Source organism: Apus apus, chromosome 3 (assembly GCF_020740795.1).
Source record: "Apus apus isolate bApuApu2 chromosome 3, bApuApu2.pri.cur, whole genome shotgun sequence".
Classification (NCBI taxonomy): Eukaryota; Metazoa; Chordata; class Aves; order Apodiformes; family Apodidae; genus Apus; species Apus apus.
The window spans coordinates 11186279-11209026 of record NC_067284.1 but is presented as its reverse complement, the minus strand read 5'-3'; the positions used below and the strand labels follow the sequence as shown (position 1 = coordinate 11209026).

The 22748-nt window shown below is 38.9% G+C and overlaps 1 protein-coding gene across 1 annotated transcript; it reads left to right on the top strand.

The window, feature by feature from the left end:
- Positions 1-110: 110 nt before the first annotated feature.
- Positions 111-22221, top strand: CASP8AP2 (caspase 8 associated protein 2). Its single transcript, XM_051616289.1, has 10 exons — positions 111-275; positions 1304-1379; positions 2445-2525; positions 4035-4135; positions 5264-5338; positions 6348-6463; positions 8809-11309; positions 14150-17096; positions 18371-18470; positions 19815-22221. Exons 2-10 carry the CDS (start codon positions 1331-1333, stop codon positions 19869-19871), a joined length of 6027 nt encoding a protein of 2008 aa, XP_051472249.1. The 5' UTR covers positions 111-275; positions 1304-1330; the 3' UTR covers positions 19872-22221.
- Positions 22222-22748: the final 527 nt, after the last annotated feature.

The window sequence follows — 22748 nt, the reverse complement described above, 5'->3', positions numbered from 1 at the left end:
GGCCGGGGCCGCGCGCCGGGAAGGGGCGGGGCGACGGCGGGGAGGGGGCGGGGCGAAGGCGGAAAGGGGGCGGGGCGCGGCCGCCTCGCGCTCCCGGCTTTGGCGCCAAGCGCTCGGGGCCGAGGGGCGGGTTCCGCGCAGGCCGCGGCCCGGACGTGCGGGGCGGCCGGGGCTGTTGGCGGCGCGGCCCGGGGCCCGGCCCCCTCGGCGCCCGGCCTGCGGGACCAGCGGCGGCCACCTGCGGGGTGTCGCGGGCCGGGGGCGGCGGTTGGCCGGTGGGTGAGGACCGCGGGCTGTTTCTGTCTGCCGAGCGGGGCTTTCCTACTTCCTCCCCTGCCGTCCTTTCCTCTCCTCCGCCGGCCCGGGGGGGATGGGGGGGGGGCTCGGTGCCGCCTCGCCCCGCGCGGGAGCCGCTCCCTTTCCCCTCTGCCGCCGCTCGGCTCCAGCCGGGCCGGCTCGGCTCGGCCTGGCCTTGCCCAGCTCGGGCTCCCCCGGCCGCCCTGCCGGCGCCTCCCTCCGAGCGCAGCGTGACCGGCCCGGCCCGGCCCGGCCCCGCGTGCCCCTCCCGGGGTGCCCCTCCCGGGGTGCCCCCATCGCCGGCTCTCCCGCCCTGACCCCCGAGAGGCCCTGGGCGCTTCCGCCGTGACAAGAATTGGGGCCCCTTCCCGCTCGGACGGGGGGGGGTGAGGCCTGGGGAGGGGGTAAGGGCCGCTGCCCGCGGAGCCCCTGCCCGCCCCGCACCCCGGGCTCCTCCGGTCCCCGCCTCACGGGCGCTGCTGCCGCGGTGACACCGGCCTGCGTGCTTGGGAAGTCGTTCTGCCGTAGCTGCTCTGGCGGGCAAAGTGCTTCTTGCCGCTCGCTGCTGGTTTGGCTGGTGGTGTCAGGCAGGGGAAGCTCGCTCTTGAGTGGCCAGCAGAGAAGGAACCGGGATTATCAACTGTTATAGGTTTTAACTGGTTGAGACAGACGTTCAGATAACCTGTTCTTAGAGGGCAGTGCTTGATTTCATTCAAAAATCTCTTTATAGGATCTCTGCTTGATAAATATAAGTAAAAAATACAGCTGAAGATCTTCTGAATGCTTATTTGCAGATGGATTTACATTACAGAACAGTCAGTTTCTTACTTTTCTTGACAGAGCTTTGTTGTCTTGATGTAGGAGTCTTCTCACTCTAGTGCTGGCTTCTGTTGAAAAACAAGGGCCACACATAGCTCAGGTGTTATTTCAAGATGCTTTGGTTTTACAGTGTTGTTCTGAAATTGTGAATTGATCTGTTACCTTTCCTGTTATGTTTTACCCCTAGATGGAGAAGCCGTAGGGGGTTTGTATCATGGCAACAAATGAGGATGGACTGGGACTGTTTGATGTCTGTTATGGTGGTAAGATGTGCTACTTTCTGTTTTGTAGGGAACTAACACAAGCAATCTTGGAAAACAAAATAGAAACAACTTAATTTGAGACAAATACTGATGAGCTTCAACTGTAATTGAATGTCTGTGGCTCAATATCAGTGTAAGCCAGACTTTGTAAGTAAGTTTGGATTTTAAACCTTCACAGTGTACTTTGGATTTCTAATATGTTTTGAGACGAAGGCTGGAACTGGCCTCTACCCTGTGCTTTTACAGTGTGTAATTTGACCTTCACTGTATCCTAATGAAGCATGTATTTGGACATATTAGGGGGTTTGTTCCTTTGTTTGCTGTTTTGTAAGAGAAAACATGCTATCATCTGGTATAATATCAGCAGTCAAGGTATTTCAACAGTATTTCCAGCTCCACAGGTGATTTATCTGACACGTTTGTCAGACTCCCAGCCTCAGGGCTGGGAAAACTATTTTTTTTTTATAATAAAAATCTGTTGCAGAACTGTAGAGAGTCACAGAGAGGAGATGAGAATGATAAGATTCTTTGGAAAAAGTCATGAAGACAGAGGAGATTTAGATTAAAATACTTTTACAGAACCACTTTGTGAGTGAATACGTAGCAATACGAAACCAAATTATTTGAATTATGATACAGACTGTTACAATGCTTTCTGTTCAGTGAGAAATGTTTCTTTTAACAGTAGTGACTTTATCATATTAATTATTTATTTGTTTATTCAGAGTATTCTAGAAAACAAGTGTCAAATTCAGATCAAGTTGACTCAGTTTACAATTTAAGATTTTATTTATGTTTAAAGCCATATAATTTGTTTGATGCACATGTAGTATTTAGGAATTGATCTCACAAGACTTACCTGGTGACTAAAGAACTTTGCTCCACAGTAGCTTGCTGGGTGAAAATCCTCAGTCTTTTACTAGTCAGTGCTACTCCTTTCACTGCTCTGCTGATCTAGGACCATAGCTACACATATTTTTATGGGAAATACAGAGGTTGGAATTGACCATATTTTTACTTTGGCTGCTTTGTTGTTTGTTGTTTTTTTTTTTCTTTTGGCTTTAGATGGAGCTTCTCCCTTCAAGGAAGGTGATGAGAGCTCAGTGGATATTTACGATGGCTTGGACAATGATTTGACAGTTCCTGGTAGGTTGATTGTATCCTGCTGCTTGGCCTAGAGCATTATAGAGTCTTCTTAGGTTGGTTTCGACTAAAGCAACAATTAGTTTGAAGTTTACGTGTAGCTGCTGTAACATATACTTTAGTGAGCTACTTGTTTAAATTCAAGGCACTTAAGCAGATTTAATAATTCTCTTCTGTATTTATACAATTAGCTGAATGATTATAAGGTCGTTATAATGTGATACTGGCTATTTTAAGAGGCTTGGACATATAAAGGAGTGCAGAGAAAATTCTGCTCTCCTATCTATGCCTTGATATAGGACATTTTACCTTGGAAAAGGCACCTTTGGTTTGGGTTTGGTTGGTGTTTTTTAATAGTTTCCGAACCAACAGTCACTGATCACTGAATCCCCAGTGAGAGCCTCAAAACACAGTTTCTGTGTGATAACAGTACTTTCAGTTGATCCTATTAACCTTTTGTTACTTTTTCAATAATTTCACAAGCTAACATAGATTAATTTCCTCTTTTAACTTCTTTGAAGGTAAAAACAATACAGACCCAGCATATCTTGTTTTTAGGAGTCTTTAGTGTGTCCATTTCATTAAATACTGGTTTTAGTATTTTAAAAAAGTTTCAGTATTGACCTTACCACTGTAAGACCATTGAATCCTTATAGAAGGACTGTACTATACCCTACAGACATAGAACATCTCTGCATCTCTTTCTATTTTTTATGTGTTACAGCATCTAGAAGTATTCTCTGAGTCTGGATTTCACATACTGAGGTGCATGGTTTAGTAAACATAAAACATGCAAGTAGGAATAACTTAATGCAGAGCAAATATTTTCTTCAGTCTAGTTCTGAGTGATCTTGTGGGTTTTTTTTGTTTAAACTTAAAAAGAGGTTTGGTGAGATTGTTGCTATATGCAGATGAGCTGTTATTTGCGTGTCCTCTTGCATTGTGTTAATTATACCCTTTGTATTATGGTACAGTCCAAAGGATTGAAGTGCAGCTTTCATAGCTAACTTCACTTCTTTGTCTGCAAACAAAGCTGTATTTCAGAGGTGTCACAACTCGGGTCCTGTCAGCAATGTCTGTTTGGTGAACAATCACACAGGTTGACTTTGAGGAGAAAGCACCATTATCTAAATAACTCTGGAATTGTGGAACCTCAGGTCACTGCTAAGGTGTAGCCCTTCTTGCTTTGTAAATTAGGAAGATTTAATGTGAGTGAGCTCTCCTTTGACTTAAAACAACTTATGTGCATTTTATGACTGTCTAAAATCTTTGTTGTTAGGTGTCCTGTGTATCTTAATTTTTCTAGTGCAATGTTTTCAGTTGAAATCTTAATACCCTTTGTTACCTTTTATGTCAATGTAAATTGGATCAAGAATTTCCAATTAAACAAGCATAAATGTTGAAATTCAGGATAGGAATTTCTCCAGATAAGATCGTATGTTTCCCTCAGTGACACAGTGCAACTTGGCTAGAAAAATGTTTTTCTTTATGTAATTTATATTATTTCTACAGAAAAGTCTGCTCCAAATTCTACACCAGCTGAGAACAGCTTAAATTTGTTTGATGAGATATTAATTGAAGAAGGGACTGCAAAGGAAGCATCCTACCACGAGGTGTGTACTGATGTGAAAAAAATAATTCTGATGGTTTGGGGTTTTTTTTGTTCCAAGTTTTATTGTGTAAAATGCAAAAAATGAAGTTAAGGCAAAAAATGTGCTAATAAACTGTTAGGTCAACAGGTTTATCAGAATAAATGAATCAGCCTGTGACATGGTCAGTTCTCATTTACTGTCCTTTGCATTCAGTTCATATATAAGCTGTGTTATGGGAAAGTGTACCGTAATTTCCTTCTAGTTAAATAGCTGTTCAGATACCAGATACAGAGCTAGTTTTGACATTTCTCCCAATAAATTTGACCAGACTACAGCAGATAGGTCATGGATTAATCTTATGTGTCCTTGAGACAGAAGGCTACCATGTAGTAGGTAATTGCTTCTAGCAATTAGTGGAACAATTGCTCATGTAGCATCACCTGTCCTGGTCCATAAGACACATCTTAACTGTGAACTTGAGATTTGGAGTGAAAGGGAAAGACATCCAGAGATACAATTCACTATAGAAGATGCAGGAGCAAAACCTCCAGGAGTGTAGTAAGTGATGAAAATATCACTTTAAAAGTTTGCAAGCTTATGACTGTAAAGTATGACAATAGGGAAGTTGTCCATTGTTCTGTGAAAGCTTTGCCACCATCTACTTTTAAAGAAGGGCTCATGCCAAATGTATTTTATTTAATTTTGCGATCTCAACAGGAGCATGTTCTTTGCAGTCTATTTTTGCAGATCAGGTTTGTTAGTAGTAACTTTTTGTTGTGTTTTTCCTTATCTGTTTTGTATTATATAAAATCTGACAAGTCCCCATCTGCAGGGCACTGAGAACTCCTGCTCCCTGATAATTGTGTCTTTAATTTCATGATAATAAGGCTTCCTGTTACTCTAGCCTATTACTGTTGGGCAAGCATACATATATTTCCCCTTCCCTGAGTGTTCGTGATGTTTTAGAGACTTGTATGCCTGTTGGAGCATATTGAAGCTTTTTTGATTTAACATGGCTTTAATATTTTAGTGTTGAAAAAAAACCAGAGCTTTGTAATACAAATTGTGGTGTTAACTAACTGCAAATCTAGAGGAGTAACTTTTCTGTGTATTTAAGTCCACTTCTGTGAATTCTTCTCTCTTTGACAGTTGCAGGCAGAGTATGGAAAATGTCAGCAGCAAATGAAAGAGTTGATGAAGAAGTTTAAGGAAATACAAGCACAGGTACTGTAGTTCAAAGGGCAACACGATTGTCATGATTGATGTAAAGCAAACAGTATTTTGAGAGAGACTTAACTTCCTGTGCTTTCTAGAATTAATCCATGCAGATGGTTTGTAAAACTCCTCTTTACTTACTTCCTCTAAAGTAAATGCTGGGAGCTTGTTCTGCCTAAGATAGTTGCTGGAGTAGCCTACTGACAAAATCAGTAGGTAAATTCTCATTTCACAACGTGTGCAGTAAGACTTTAGCTGCTTAAAAACATTAATTATCCCCATGCTGTGCCATTCTGTGTAGTTAGATTATCTTGGGCAATTCTGCAACTTTCTCTGCTGTGTATTACACATAAATCCCAAAGGTTCTAGACTGCAGTGGTGAGCAGCTTCTGCCCTGTGACACTTCTATATCGTTTTCTGCAAAACTTCTCTGCCTTTCAGGCTTTGCTGAGGACAATTACTAAGAAAAGGGGCTGTCTCTAGGACTGACAGGTAGGGTTCTAGAACATCATAGCTAGGAATGTAAGAATGACAGAGCACCCAAAGTTGGTTTTAATACCTTGAAATAAATACCATTACCCTCTTTCTCTGGAAAGGCTTTCATTTGACACACAGGGACCAGGAAGACAACAGATCAAGTCAAAAAATGAAGCAAAGGGCTGCATTACCATTTTAAATTTTTTTAGCTTTGTGGTTACTTGTTTTATGGTATATCTCAGTTTTAATAAATTGTATGCCCAAAACACCTTAAATAATTACCAGGAACACAAACAGAAGCATTAATGTGAGTAATATTAAAAAAAAAAAAAAAAAAAAAAAAAAACAACAAAAAAACCCCACCACCACCAACAAAAAAAACCCAACTTCCTTTGGATCTCAATAATTCTGAATTAATTTTTACTTCTCCAAAACAGTTTGCGTGTTCTACTGTCAGTTTGCGTATGATGAGACTTTTTCTAACGATTGTCTTGCACTTTTTTTCATTACATGCTCTCTTTTTTCTGTCTATTCAAAATAGAATGTCATTCTGCAGAATGAAAATCAAGCTCTCAAAAAGAATATTTCAGCACTTATCAAAACAGCAAGAGTGGAAATTAACCGTAAGGATGAAGAGATCAGTAATCTCCATCAAAGGTACCACTAAACAGTGGAACTGAAAACAGTGTTTTGTCTGATCATGCTTATTTTGTGTATATTTTAAGTAAAACTAATGAAGAAAATCATTACTTAGTAAATAATTGTGTGGTTTAGTACTGGTGCAGTCAGAGGAAATGGGTATTTACGATGAGGTGTTTGGTTTCTAATTAAGAGGGAAGAATCCAGAGTGTGACTGCCTGAATTCCTTTTGTTTGTTTTGTTAAATCGCCCATTTCTGGTGGGTTATCTAACCACCCTGCACATTTCAAAGCCTTACACAGTTCAGCTTCAGAACTACTCTGTTCTATGGTCTCAGATGTGAATTCTAAGGAAATTTCAGACAGCAAATGAAAAGAAATGAAAAGACTATATAATGTTTTCATAGCAAGATACAAAAGCCCTGTTTCTAATGGTGGAGGGTAGCAGTTAGAGAATTTTTAGTGATTAAATTAGCGTGCTACTAATTTACTCCAAGGAGTTAAAATATTGAATTATGCATGGGAGAGTAGCTGAGTGTAAGGTCTCTGAACCACTGGAAACCAGAGCAGGGGTCACTTGCTTGTCACTTTTGCAATATCTTGAGGTCGCTTGCTTGTCGTTTGTGTGACGTCAGCCACATCATTGGTTTGTTTGTATTTCAGTTTGACCATTTTATATTTTCTTGCACCAAGAAGTTTCATAAAGAAGAAGGTTCCTATGACATGCTATATGCATATTAATTATGAAATTATTTTTAATTAGATACATAAAAAGACCAGGTATATTCTGATGGAGGTCAAGAGATTTTAATTCTTTCAGTTGATTGTCTTTGACATGATAGCTCTCATTTTCACACCTTTGTATCATTCTGGATTTAAATATTGTCTGGGTTTGGATACTCACCCTCATGAGTTCAGAACTCCATTTCAGTACCTTCATATGATGATGAAAAAATATGAATAAGGTATTTGTCCTACGTATTTTGGAGGCATCCATCATGGAAAATTATGGGGAAAGTGGCACCTCGAGGTCTTCTTAAAAGCATGTCCTGTCTGCTGCATGGTCTGTAATGAATTGGCTCATCTTAAGCATTCTATTTATCTCTAAAGACCACTTCAAAGATACTACCTTTGAGGGGAATTGTTAGTGCTTACCTAAAAAAAAGAAAAAGAAACAAAAAAAGCCCAAAACAAAAAAACAGCATTTGTATAATTACATTAATCACACTTGTATGCAGATTTAGTAGCCAGCCTAAGGCATGGTGAAAACCTGTCAGTAGCTTTCAAAGTTAAACAGAAATATAGAAAAGGGGTTTTGATTACAACAGCTGCAGCATTGTTTTAGTTCAATATTCAGTTCACATCACAGAGTCACATTTTTGGAGCAGAGCCATTTGCATAAGCTGATCGTTATGTATTTAAATTTACTGGATCAGCCCATAGTACGTGTTCAATTTTATCAAGCAAAACCAAACCCATTTTGTATGGGCAATAAATACGGAATTATTTTGCACTTGAACCAATTCCTTACAACAAATGTGGCATTTAGGCCAGAACTAAATGTCTGTTTAGCAGTCACTTCATCCTTGACTCTGAAAAGGAGCCATGCATCTGGTGGTTTGCTGCCATCATTTATTGGTGTGACTTTTGTTTCTTTTTGCATGGATAACACACATTGGTTCATTTTAGATAGTGGAGAATATTTAAGAAGGTTGCCATTGTCTTTAATCCCACTGTTTTTTGTCCAGTGAGGTAACTTTGAGTTCCATCAGTAATGAGTAAGACTTCGGGCCACACAGGCTACATGTGCCCTTTTTAATTTGTTCTTTTTATTATTATGACCTTGTAGCAGTAGCATGTGGCCTTGATGGGCTTGATTATTTTAATTTACTACTTGTTTTCTGTAGCTTGCAGCAACTTCCTAAAATGGTAGCTTATTTGCTTATTGGGTAGCATAAGCATAGGCACAGAATACCTAGTCTTGTGGTTGCCATTTTACCAAATAGTAAACTATTGCATTTCTTTTTTTTTAAATCACTAATATTTTTTTTTCTCTAGGAGAAGCCTCTATTTCTGGGCATTTAAATATGAATTTTAATTACTAAATTGGCTAATTAGACCCAATACATTATTTTTCCACAGATGCTTTTTATTTTGATGAATTTCTTTTGGAAAATATGTATACAAATGGTATTATTTCACTGTGTGCTAATGGAAATTGTTAAATGTCTGCTTTTATCCTACGTTTTTTTCAACTTTAATCTGAAAGTATGAAACCATTTTAGAGGGATATGGTTGCAAAAAAGTTATGTTTAAATAAATTGCAAAAGAACTAATGTAACTTTTTTGTCTTTTTATAAACAGGCTATCAGAATTTCCCAGTCATCGAAGTAGCTTCACCAGAACTTACCTTCCAGGATCAACTAATGGAAGGTGCTCTGAGATGTGTAAGACAAAAGATTCCAATTTCAGACCTTCTGATTCAGGTGACAGTATAAAGATGGAGCACAGAATGAAAAATGAGTGTTCAAAAGATACTTACCACAGTCACTCCTCTCGCAGTACAGACAGTGGGAAGTCTAGCTCTGAAAAAAGAAACACTCCAAATTTACCAACATGCCCTCCTGAAGAGCTCTGCAATGGTGGTCCTCAAATGTGTCTACCCAACTATGACCACAGTTCCCACAAGGACAACAGAAAGGAAAGAAAAGAAATTAAAAGTAATGAACAGTATAGTAGGGGAAACGACAAGTACAAAAGAGAAGTACATCAGAGCACTGGAAACAAGGTAACAACCTGTAGCAATGGTGATGGTGAAGAGGGGAATTCAGATCCTCAGCAAAAGCTGAAAACCCTTTCAGAGAAGGCTAGTAAGAAGGAGCTGCAAGAAAAAAGTCAGAGCATAAGACACAAATGCAGTCCAAGTGCAGAAAGAAGAGCAGAAAGGGGTGTTTCTTCCTGGGAGAAACAAACTGCTGGTAAAGACAGATTTCAGACAAAGGACGAATTGTATGCTGATGAGAGGTCCCAAAATGTATTAAAAAAAGATGATAAAACACATGATAAAGATGAAAAAAATGCAGGCCAAAAAAATAAGCCAAACGAAAAGCTACAAGAGCAACCAAGGAGGTCTGGTAGAAGGAGTAGTCCACACTCAAAGAATGAACATTCTAAGAGTCTTCACGAATCACGTGAATGTCGTGTGGAAGAGTCTAGAAAAGGAAAAGACATCAACTGCAAGAGGGACAGGGGAACAAATGATCATACTTCTCGAGAAGGAAGGACTTCACCTTCTAATTCCAGCAGCAGAGAGCATAAATATGCACGCTTGAAGGAAAATAGTAGTAGGTATGAGTGGGAAACAGCACATTCCAAATCAGAAAGACACAGAACAGAAGAAAAAAGGAAAAGAGAGAATCAGGATGACAATAAACATTTTAGAAATGAAAGAAAAGTTGCAAAAGAGATTTCTCACCAATCTGCAAAAGAATCCAAGAGAGATAAGGATGTTACAAAAAGTGAGAAAAAGAAGTTCAGAGCAGCAGATAGCTTGAAAGTTCCCAAAACTAAAGATGATCACGTTGGGACAAAAAGCAAAGACTTAAAACTTAGCTTTATGGAAAAGCTAAATTTAACTCTTTCTCCTGGTAAGAAACAATGTCCAACAGATAGACTTATAACACCTTCCCAGAAGGCCACTGATGAGGGAAGTACAGAGCTCACACTGCAGGCAGAACTGTTAGATTCTGCCCAGCCTGTTAACTGTGGTCTCACAGAGCAAACTAGTTCAATGCTGCAAGTTCTGGACAGTGCAGCTCAAAGCAACATGGAACCAGTGCTGCCCGTTTCAGCCAGTTGTGAAAATGAAGCCTTGAAAGTAGCAGCAGCAGCAGATCCAGCACAGCCTGAGGTATTGTCAGTGGTGACGACTGATGAACTGAGCTCAGAAACCTCACCAGAGGCAGAAGTGAGCCAGGTACAGCTCCAGGCCTTGCCAGAAGCAGCAGAAGTACTGGTTCCTGACGAGGTGCAGGCTGAGACATTGTCTGAAACATTGTCAGAAGCAGCAGAGACTGGTGATCTGGTTGAATCGGAAGTCTCGGCAACAGCAGTGGCAGAGACAGATCCAAGTCACCCAGAATCTTTGCTCCTGGAGGTGACAGGGAGTGTGCCAGAGTGTGAAAACTTGCCGGTGACAGTGGGTGTGATGCAGGATGTACCAGCAGCAGAAGAAGCGCAATCTGAACCTGTCAGTGAAAGTAAGGGAGCTGTTTCAGAGTCAGCAGCAGAGGAGAAAGGGGAAGATAAAATGTGGCCAGCTGCTGATACAGGAAGCTCAGCAGACCAGTGTGATTCTCAAAACCTTGTCTCAGATGACTCAGAAGCCAAAAGTTCTGGTGCCCTGGAGTCCTGTGATGTTGCAGATTATGTTAGTGAAACAAAACCAGACTCTTTAATGGAAGTGGTGAAGGACAGTGGTCACTTGGCTTCAGAAAATGTTGCATATCCTGTGGAGGAAAAAAGTAACTGCAAAATTAATATGAGTACATCTCAGTCACTTGACAGAACTATGTTAACTGAGAAGTATGAACCATTAGTTGACCAGAATGCTTGTGATCTGGAGCCAGACCTAACTGAAATCAGTACGACGTCATCTCTTAGTGGTGAGATGTGTCCGAGAACTAAGGAGAGAGAAACTAACCCAGTTACTGTTGATGATGACAGCTCAATACTGAGCATTGATCTCAATCACCTGAGGCATATTCCAAAGGCAATCAGCCCACTGAACAGTCCAATGCGCCCTTTGGCTAAAGCACTTAAGATGGAAGGTCCCTGCAAAGGTCTTGTGAAGAGTTATAATAAAGGTATTTGCATATGTATATTCAAATTTATTTTATACATAAAGACATAGAAGATCCATTCATGGGATGCAGAAATTACATCTTTTAACTGCTTTCTCAAAAATACAAACTGTTTCCTCTTAAGCTGTGCAAGTCTCAGTGGTCCTTCTTGTTTGTTGTGCAGCCAAGACTGCAGCCAGTTGTACTGCTGTAAAAACTGGGAGCTTGTCACTATTGACAGCTGAGTGGTTGAGTTATGCACTGAGTTACTAAAAAAATACATTTCTTAATTGCAATTAGTTCTGAGTAGATCTCATTAGGTTTTTCTCTGAAACTGTAGAGGCAAAAGTTACTTAGAATTATATTATTTCAAGTTTTTATTTGTGAGAAAGCTGGAGAGGACCTGAGACTTAATTTCTAGGAATGGTAGGTGAGAGAAGGCTGTGCTTTCCATCTGAATTAATTTCAGTGTGAATTTTAATATATATTTTATAATTGTGAGCCAGTCAGTGGGGAAAACATGGAACAAATAGAACATTAGGATTAATCGTTAGTGACGTAAGAGCTAACTCCTAAATGAGATGACAGGGAAATAAAATAGTGTGACAGCACTCACAGGAAGAGAAAATAGGTGACCCAAAGGTTGCAACTTGTGTGAATTTAACTCTTCCTGCAATGTACTGCTGAAACTAATAACAAGTTCTCCTGGATGTTTATAGGTTGTCTACTAGAAGAGAATGGTAGAGGGACATTTAAATAATTTTTCTTACATTCAGGAGCATAATCCTTAGATCTTTTTGCTAATCTTGGTGTGGTTTACTCTGGAATTCTGTCCCTTGTGCTTGAGATAGCTACTCTGAAGTGTTAATTCCTTTAGCAGTTTATATTTCATTCCTACAGTAGCTTATATTCTGTGAAATATCTCGGAGGACAGGAGAGCTCTGGAATCAGAGTAGATGAAGATCATATAAACGTATTTTTCCAATTTTGTAGTGTTTTCCTGAGTTAGAGGAATCCATCCTGTCCAGAACTTGCTACTAAATGGCAAAGCAGTGATTTTTTTAGCTTTGAAGTTAGATGCCTCATTGTCTTTGTGATCTGACTAATGATAATGCATGTCAAATGTTCTGCATCTGTTAAGTTAGCAGGAGGCTATGGCTTCTCTGGACCTTCCCATGAAGTACTCACTTTTCTCCTGTTCTGCAGGACAGGGATACATATATAAATGCTGTATTTGACCACTTTCCTGAAGTGATTAGTTTGAGAAGGTATTGATCGTTGGAAAACTGAAATGGAGGCAGTGATGGAATATGAGTTTGCTTCTGTAGAATCTGTATAAAGTAAACATTTTCATATGTTGCTTTAAAATGCTAGTAATAATCATAAGCTCATTGTTTATGGAGGTCAATTTAGATATGATCTTTTATGAGATTAAATGTTTGTTAGAGGTCATTAAGCAGTCTAATCTATGTGTGATTGAACATAAGAGTGTTTTATTAACTAGAGTGCCCAGCAAGCCTAAAATTAACTGCAGATCTCGTTAATCAATACATATGTACTTCAGTGGGATTTTGGTATAATGGAAAAGTGCTTGCCTTTTCATTGTCTGTAACATGCTGCTTTGTGATTGCTTCTTTTTCTCAACAAATAGCATCTGGTTTGGGTTTTAAATAATTATTAAATATACACTTAATGGTATCTCAAAATAGAAAATATTAAATCTATTTGTGAAACAGTAAGACATTTGGAAGGAGTGTAGCCCTTTTTTTCACATATCTCGTTCCCCTTTCCTGTAATTCAGGAATATGAAATGCAGACTTTCTCCAAAATTTCTAAGAAAAAACTTTGTGGTTGCACTTAGTTACAGTGCTGGTGTGATCTTAAATGCATCAAAAGCTGAAATAGGTAGTTTATCATGTGTGTTGTCTCTTACTCTTTTTTTGTTTACTAAGTCAGTTTATTGAAAAACTTGGAGAACCTCTTTATCTTTTACCTGAAAAAGATAGTTGAATACAAACATTTTGGTTTTGTTGTGAAACTGTTGAAAGAAAAGCCACCTATTTTACCTAAGTGTTAGTCCACAATGATGATCAAAGGCCTGGAGCACCTCTGCTGTGAAGACAGGCTGAGAGAGTTGGGGCTGTTCTGCGTGGAGAAGAGAAGGCCCAGGAAGACCTCATAGCAGCCTTCTGGTACCTGAAGGGGCTACAGGAAAGCTGGGGAGGGGCTTTTCATCAGAGAAGATAGTGATAGGGCAAGGGGTAATGGTTTTAAACTGAAAGAAGGTAGATTTAGGTTAGACATCAGGAACAAATTCTTCACCATGAGGGTAGTAAGGTGCTGTAACAGGTTGCCCAGGGAGGTTGTTGATGCCGTTCATGGCTAGGTTGGATGAGGCTTGTGCAGCCTGGTCTAGTGTGAAGTGTCCCTGCTTATAGCAGGGAGGTTGGAAGCTGATGATCTTTAAGGTACCTTCCAGCCTTAAGCATTCTATGATCCTATGCTAAAGTTAAAATATAGTTTGTGCAGTGTTCAGGAAACTTGTTAAAGAAGTTCAATAGTGATGGAAACTGCTTTATTTTTCTGGTTTCAGTGGATGTATTTGTGAGATAGATCATGGTTTTGTTGAAATGTTGAGGTCTTCTTTGCCCTTTGAAGCTCAGAAAAATCCCTTAAACTAGCAGCTGCTGAAGCAAACTTGTTATAACTCTCTAACTTGTTATAACTCTGACTTCCCATGTTGTCGTTAGTAGTTTAAAACAGTTTTGAAGGCTCACTTTACAGAAGTTTCTTTCAGGTTTTTCTGAAAATGTCTATTTATAATTGCATTCTTTATGATAATTAGAAAACTTTTCTTTTTATAGATTTAAATCCTGAAAGTACAGTTGTCATCTGTCCCTCAAAGAATTTGTCAAAGGAGGTAAACAAAGAAAATCAAAATCCAGTTAGCATGTCTGATGAACGCTTAGAGATGGAGTCCCAGCTGAGTATCTCTTCAGATGAAATAGAAGAAGGAGAAATCATAAGTAGTGATGAAGAAAAATCTAAGGCAGAAAGAGGATCTGAATGTACAAAAAAGTCAGGACCAAAAACTTCTCCTGAGACACGGAATTTGATCCATAGTCCACAGAATCAAAAGAGCAAAACTGTGCATTGCAAGGTGGATAATGGAAAATTTGTTTCTGTGAAAGTAAGTACACAGAAGAACAGAGAGAGGCATAAAAATCAGACTTTGAGATCATCTAAGGATATGAAGAAAAATAAAACTGTGAGCATTGCTAGTCTTGAAAAAATAGTTCATGTTATTGTGGAACCTTCAAATGTACAAGAAGTCATGCAGATGCTAAGAGCTATACGAAAACAGATGAGGAAAAATTACATGAAGTTCAAGGTACACTTCCCAGTTCAGCATTTTCACAGAATTATAGAATCTGGTATCAAAAATTTTACATCGTTAATAAAATACTTGAATTTTTCCAAGATGTCTACATTAGATGAGACATTAAAATTGAGTGTCTGCGATATTATAGAGTCCAAACTTAAGCAAGTTAAAAAGAATGCAATAGTGGACCGCCTTTTTGAGCAACAAGTGTCTGATATGAAAAAACAGTTATGGAAGTTTGTAGATGAACAGCTTGATTACTTGTTTGAGAAGATAAGGAGAATGATAATAAAACTATGTGATGTGGGAATTACGGGAAATGATAGGGAGGAAGGGAAGTTTAAAAGAGCAGGAAAGCAAAAACACAAGATGAGTCATAAAAATGATTTGCAAAGATCTAGGAAAAAGTCCCTGAAAGCCACATCTCAAAAGCCTGAAGAATATATCCTTTCAAAGCAAGTTGTGGACTATCAACAACATAAGGGTCACCATGGGAAAAATAAAACAGATGCACCAAAACCTGCCTTGACAAAATGTCTTAACTCCATTGATAACACAAGAAATTCCCAAACCAAAGTTCACCTCTCCAAAAAGAATAATTTGCAAGGCACTCTTACTCCATTGAAGGGTGTAAAATATGAAAAGGAAGCATTCCAGCTATCCAGAGAAGCTAACAAGTCTGATTTCAGTTTCGAGCTTCTCACAGAACAGCAAGCGTCCAGTCTTACCTTTAATCTTGTAAGTGATGCTCAAATGGGTGAGATTTTCAAAAGCTTGTTGCAAGGTTCGGATCTCTTGGAAAAAAATGGTGGCAATATCGACAGAAATGAGTGGGAATTTAGGACTCCAGAAAAACAGGTTTTAGACAGTCATAAGTGCAGAAGTCATGCTGCTGAACTGATGCAAGAGATTGCTGCAAAAGAGGCTTGTGTTGAACCTCGAGCAGTAGAAGACATGAACTGGCCACTTGTTTCACCTGTAAGAGCTCCCTCTTTAGCATCTCGGATTCAGATGTCTGTTGATCCAGATGTGCTAGATGAAAGCTGTATGTTTGATGTTCCTACAAATGCAGCTTCAGGCAAAGAAGATGAAGGCAATTTACAAAAGACTAAATCTTCTGTGTCTTCTATCCTCCTTGAAGATTTGGCTGTTTCCTTAACTATTCCATCACCTTTGAAATCCGATGCTCACCTCAGCTTTCTAAAACCTGAGAATAATTCTAGCTCAGCTCCTGAGGGCGTTCTCAGCGCACATTACAGTGAAGATGCACTTCTGGAAGAGGAGGATGCCACTGAGCAAGACATTCACTTGGCTTTAGAATCTGATAACTCAAGCAGCAAATCAAGTTGTTCTTCATCGTGGACAAGTCGGCCTGTTGCTCCTGGTTTTCAGTGTCGCCCCAGCCTACCAATGCAAGCAGTAATCATGGAGAAATCCAATGATCATTTTATTGTAAAGATTAGGCGTGCGGTGCCATCTACCTCACCAGCATCTGATCAGGTGGCTTCAGGGAAAGAGACAAGAGCATCCTCAACCAAGATGGAAAAAGCAGAAATGAGGAAAAATGAGAGTGGGGAAAAAGAAAGGGGCAGTCAGCGTGTCACAGCAGCCACTGTGCAAGAAACTGTCAAACCAGATGGGGTTAAGACAAATCAGTTGCCTCGTGTCATCACTGGGCAAGATCAAAATCCTGCCTTACCTCAGCCTCTAAATGAGTCAGACAATAGTATTGGAAAGGAAGAAACTACTGGGTTGCTTGGACCCTGTAGAAAATCCTCTAACATAGAAAGCCACGACACAGAAAGCCCAGGTGAAGGCTCTGAGCAATCTCAGATACACAGATTGAAAGTATCTGAAAACATAAATGAAATGGATGTTAGATCTCAAGCTTCTTTTCCCGCTGGATGCAGTATAGAGTCATACATAGACTTAACAGATGATGTTGTCAGTGAAACTTCATGTTGTGTAGTGGAATCCACTGCAGGTAACAGGACTCAAGACATTTCTACAGGGAACTCAGAAATGAGTGATAGAAAGGAAGAACTGGAAGAGTGTGCTGCTGTAACAGAAGAGCTTTCCAATGGGGTGGTAGCAGGTGGATGTACTCTTGAAATAAAATCCACTTCAAATACTGATGTGGGGTGCCACATAAGTATAGATGATAAAACTAGTAAAAAAAGGAAAAAGGAGGCTCTCAGAGAGAATTCCAACTCAAAAAGGCAACGAAAAGACGCTGAAGATGAACAGAGCGATGCGAGTGATGCGAAGTCTGAAGAGGTAAATTCGTCACCTAAACAATGTTCCAGTAAGAAGAATGAGTTGCAGCAGAACAAAGACTCTTCTCCTTTGGCTTCAACTGCATCATCACCTAGTCTGTATGCCAAAAACATCATTAAAAAGAAAGGAGAAGTAGTAGTTTCCTGGACAAGGTAATTTTTTATTTGAGCTGTTTGATTGTTTTAGATGTTTTTAAACTATTTGATATACTGAAAAGTGGAAAGAAAATTATATGTAGCTGATGGTTGAAGTTATTCTGTAGCTCTACATCCTTCTGCAGATAGTGGAGTGGGAGCCTCCTGTCTTTGCAGTATGATTTTGAGATGGATGTCTTCTCTTAAGAGTACCACTGAAAGGTGCTAAAGTGTATTTTGTCCTTTTTCTGCATCAGTGTCTAGGGGAAAACAAATTTAAGAGATTATTTCATGCATTCCTGTTAGCAGCCTTTGAAAGAGAACCATTTTCAGTAATCTCTTAGGTAGGTTAAATCAGATTTGCCTTAAAGAAAGTGGCTTCCATGTGTCATAACTCATTTAATCACTCACCCAGATCTCCCAAAACAAGAGTGCTTTTTACTTTTGCTTTTAAAGCTTATTCTGCTAAGGTAACTCAGACCTACTTTGTTGCACTGTCTGTAAGTTTTGTTTCCCCTGCCCATTTCCTTTCCTGTCCAAAAATTCCAGCCATGCTTGGTTAGGGGATTGAGTTTATTTAAGTTTATTTAAATAACTAGTCATTAAATATTTGTTGTTGTTGTTGAGAGGAGGAAATTAAATACAATTTATTGGAATATGGCAGGTTTCAACCAAAGGTACACAGTAGCTACTTAACAATGCCTTGGTCTGTGTAAGTGTTACCTATACCTAAATGCATTAATGAGACAAACAGCAAATCAGTGACACACTTAAGAACAGACTCCTCATCCTTTGTTCTCATGTGAACAGTAGATGTGCTCCGAATATGTTTGTTGTATTAAGCCACTTACAGAAGTCAAACACCTCTGTTTAATCTTTGAACATCAATGGACCTTAGGTGAAAGCCACTGACTAGGCATGCAAACTGAGGAAAGTCTGCCTAGAACTACTGGTCCCTGTTGAATGTATGAGTTCTTTTCAGTTCAAGTTTAAATGTCTGCTGCAGAAGCTTAAAACTTTTTTTGATGGCCTTGGATTTGAACTGACTAATGCAATAATCCTGCCCTTTCTAATGGGGTAGCATCATCTCCACTACCACTTGTTTGTACTGACTCTGTTACTCTGTGCTGGTAGAGGGGAGGATCCTCCATAAGTTCATTGCTGCTGTTTAAACTGATGTTCTGTAGTTTGGAAATACTCAGAATTTTATATATGCCTGTGTGTATTTGTTTGTTTGTGTGCATGTGTACATATATGTACACTAATATTTTAAAAATGCATTTTTGCTACAGAAATGATGACCGAGAAATTTTACTGGAATGCCAGAGAAAAGGACCATCAAGCAAAACCTTTGTTTCCTTAGCCACTAGGCTAAACAAAAGCCCAAATCGAGTAGGTGCTATCATTCTTGCATTTTATAACAATGTTGCTATGGTTATGATTGCATTTAAACAAAAGCCTTTGGAGGTTTTTTTCCTCATGTCTTTTGTTGGGGGGGTTCTTGAAAAATAATCTTAGATTCTCCCAGATGTTTCTTCTTTTTAAAAATATACATTACAAGTATATTATGGTCCAGGGATTCTTCAGTGCCCATTTGACTGGTATCTGGAAGCTGCTGTGTCCAGTCAGAAGTCAGGAACAACAGGATTGTTTGTTGAATCAGCACTTAGATAAAGAAAGTCACTTTGGAGAGGACCAAAGCCTTTGCACACACAGAATAAATTAGAAAAGGATTAAAATTATAGCTGGAAAAAAAACAACCCACAGGATTTTGCAGAAAAGACATTTCTCATTAAAATCTTTTTTCTTTCACCTTTTAATTAAGAAACTTCAAAAGACACAAATGTCAAATTGGTGTAGAATATTTCCTGAGGTTTGCATATAACTTTGTATTTGTCTTGAATTGCTACCTTAATCTCTCTCCTGCAAATTTAAATAGGGAGAAAAGCCTATTTGACTAAGTTAGGCAATCCCGTGTGCTCAGGATTTGGCTTTTAGGATGTTGTGTTCTATGGTTACAGGATCTTTGCAGGGTCTAGAAACTGTTGGGATGGATGATTGGATAAAATGGTGTTATTTGTACATTTATGCCACTCTTCCCAGTTAGCTGTTTGGGAAATGGTAGATAAGATCTACAATCTGTATACAGCTATAAGAAATGCAAACTTACGAGTTGAGTTCACTGTGTAAGCTGCAGCTCTGCTCAACAAAAAATGTTTGACTGTCATCTACAGACCAGTTTGTAAAATCCCTAGGAGACAGATTACTCCATGATGAGACATAAATATGTAAAGCAACAGTTGTACAAGAGGGCAGAAGAAAATAACCAATCAACTATGCATTTTGTGGAGTAAAAAATAAGCTTTTGTCCTTACATTTGAATCTTACAGTTATACCTGACAAAATTCAAGACTAATTAATTAGCTTGAAAGACTTCCTTTTTTTCCTCCTTGTAAGGAAACCTGTGTTAAACTGGTAGTTGGCTTTAGCTCTCTGTGATTATTGGAGGCTATTTCAGATGACAAAGAAGGATTTGAATATAAGGAAGACTTCCTATATCCAGTGAACCTGGTAATGGTGCTCCTAAAATTCTCCCAGTAAAATTTATTAGAAGAAAATTTTTTAAAAAAAATAGTGGCCTTTTAAAAAAAGCTTTATGTTATCAGATCGGTCTGATTTAGTAGGTATGGAAATCTGGGGCCTTAATGATATGTCTTTTTTTTGTCCCCTCATTAGGTTTTAGAAAGATTCAAGCAATTAATGAAGCTGTTCAAGAAATCCAAGTGCAAGTAACCTTACCACCAAGTTGCTTCATGGTTACAAGTTTTAGCTGTTACCAGCAACAATGGACTACAACCACTGCCTTCATATGGTGGGATTAGTGGGAGGTATCCAAGTCAGAATACTAAGTTTGGTAAATCTAATGCACTGTTAATTATTTACTTCCCTCTCCATCTTTCCTCTGAAGTGCTTTATCAGAATAACACAAAGGGAACTTCACAAACAAGCTGGCTAGGAAAGACTAGGCATGTACAAATGGAACAGTATCATTTTCAGGGGGTCTCATCTCCTCTTGGTTAAGTGTGTTCTATCAGCAAAGGCAAGGGTGTGCAGGCCAGAGAAAATGGTGGCTCTTGTAAAACTTGTCAGAAGTGCTGTGTGGGCATGTTGAGCTATGCTTTTATAAAGTAAGAGTGCTTTGGAATCCAGTCAGTAGGTAACCCTGGAAAATTACACATACATCATCTTGGTTACCATCAAACATATTTTAAGAAGTTGAGCCTTTTTATTTTAAAATAAGGCAATAAGTCAAGAGTTCCAACATCTGTGAAAGAGTGAAGCCAGTCATTAATGCAGTGACCAATTTTTCAGATTCTTTTAAATTGTGAAATGCTGTAATGAGGATTGATATACAAAGAGTTGTCTTGTAGTTTAAAAACATTTGAAGTTCTGATGATATTTAAAAAGACAGTATTGGATTGAGTAATTGGGTGGAGTTTTTCCCCACAAAACATGTATTGGAATTTTTTCAGTATTTTTTTTCTTTATAGAATGCTAATATGTTTTTCTTCTCCAAGTTACATCTGGGAAAGGTACTTAATTTAGGTCTTCAATGTAATGAACATTCAGTTTTCTTAAAAAAAAAAAAATTGACAAGTGATTTTCTATTTCAAATTAATTTAGAAACAGACCTTTACAGCTTTATAAAATATGACTTTATACTTACTGATTGGGAGAAAAACTTCGCTGTAAAAATAAGCAGTTTCAGAAGCTTGTCAGCTTAGCAGGTTTTGACAGCAATTGTATCTTTGTTCACAAATTGTTTAGTACATTAGAAATTCATTATGTTCTATTTTAAAGAACTCTTACAATTGCTTCCAGTTTCACTAGTACATACTAAAAAGATGTATATATGTATACACACACACACATCTCATACATATTGCTGCTTTATCCCCAATTTCTAAAAAGCTTTTTTTGTCTCCTCCCCCTAAGAAACATTCCTGGAAGTTGCACAGGTTTTTGTATTATGAATTCATAGATGTTTAAGGTTTTATTCTTTTTTGAGGATAGGAATTGCTGTAGTCTTTATTCAGTCAGAATATCTCCTAAGTGTAGTTAGACTTCATTTAAGAGCCCCACCTAAGTGCATTGCCTTTCAACTTGGATTAAATTGGCGTTTTTTCAGCATCCAATTACCACTTCTTCAGTTTAAGCGTAATGATTTTTAGCTCCCTCTCCAATTAACAGCACAGACTTCTCATTCTAATAAACCATCAGATAATTTGTCAGGGATGTTGCAACTGACATCTATTGTAAAAGTGACCTATGGAATGGATTGTGATGCTGCTGAACAGTGCATCCACCCCCATTTTAGGTTGTGCTCTGGAAACTGGTACAAGGAACAACTTGAGTAGGTGTTGATGTCAGTTCTGACAGGCTTCCGTCTTACGTGCTTGCTTCTGAAACGTTTGCCTTTGATGGTCAAGTGTCATCTTCCATGCTATGCCAGCAGCACCTAGTGATACCAATGGGAGGGCTGGTATTCCTACCCATGCTTGTTCTTAACAAACATTTGTGGTAATTGTTTACTTATTGGAGATTTAAATGGAACTGAATCTGCTCTCAGAACAGTCAGTTTGCAGAGCAGCGTTCATGCTTGTGTAAAAATCAGACTCCATTAAGAGTGTTTTTAACCATATCCTTAGAGATCTAAATGTGCACAGTGCTGAAGGCACTGAGGGAATTAGCTTCTCTCCACTTAAGTGCTTCCTCTCTGTCTTGAAAAAGCAGACAGTATTTTATTACAAAGTTGTTGATTCCTTGTCTGTGTTTATTTACCTTCTTACCTGTACAGGTGAGAGGAGGGGCAGGGTTTGACTGTTTTAGTTCTGACTTTGGGATTCTTTTTTTGTAAATTATGGAACTTTTTTTAATGTTGTGTTTATTGTAAGTATGTGTACAGGTTCCTACGTGGTCATGTAAAATACCTGATGTGTGTATATATAAAAATATATGTATAAAAATAGAGCTTTGTTTAGCCAAAGATGATTTTTTTAACTATATAAAACTCCAGGTTTATTTTGTATAAACTAGTTTGCTTACTGTAAGAGTAATGCAAAAAATAAAAATGTTAAACTCACACGTTCATGTTCTTGTTGAACAAAGGTTGGCTTGGAGTGGTTTTGTACTATTGTTTGTAATGTATATCTCCAACGTTTGATACGTATATGCAAAATGTACTGTATGTAAATCTACAGTCTTACTTGTGAAACCTCAGGTAAATGAAAACAATTTCTAGAACTCTTGGCTAATGGCTTGACAACTGCAAATGCTGTGAAGCAGCATTAAAATTGACTTCTCCTGGTTTGTATAAATGAGTAGCCATGTTGATGTTCTGGCTAATAAACATGGAAGTAATCAGCTGCTGCTCCCATGCAATTACTGCTCCAAATGCATATTGCTTATTTCTTTAGGGGGTATGACTGGATCAGAAATTGGACAATTTCGGAAATTACATAAAACCTTTCAACCACGATTAGAACCTACAACTTTCATCTCTCTTTCTAGAAGTTTGGGGTTAGTGTTGAGTGGAACATTACAAAGGAGAAAGGCCTTTTGGTATCCAAGGCTTTTCATTGGAAGGGTAGAGCTGGTGGCAGCCTTTTG

Bases quoted from the DNA above. Each gene is read 5' to 3' on its own strand.
- CASP8AP2 (XM_051616289.1), top strand. From the start codon at position 1,331: ATGGCAACAAATGAGGATGGACTGGGACTGTTTGATGTCTGTTATGGT. The intron at 5,339-6,347 runs GTACTGTAGTTC...TATTCAAAATAG, and splicing joins TTAAGGAAATACAAGCACAG to AATGTCATTCTGCAGAATGA. The intron at 17,097-18,370 runs GTAATTTTTTAT...TTTTTGCTACAG, and splicing joins GTAGTAGTTTCCTGGACAAG to AAATGATGACCGAGAAATTT.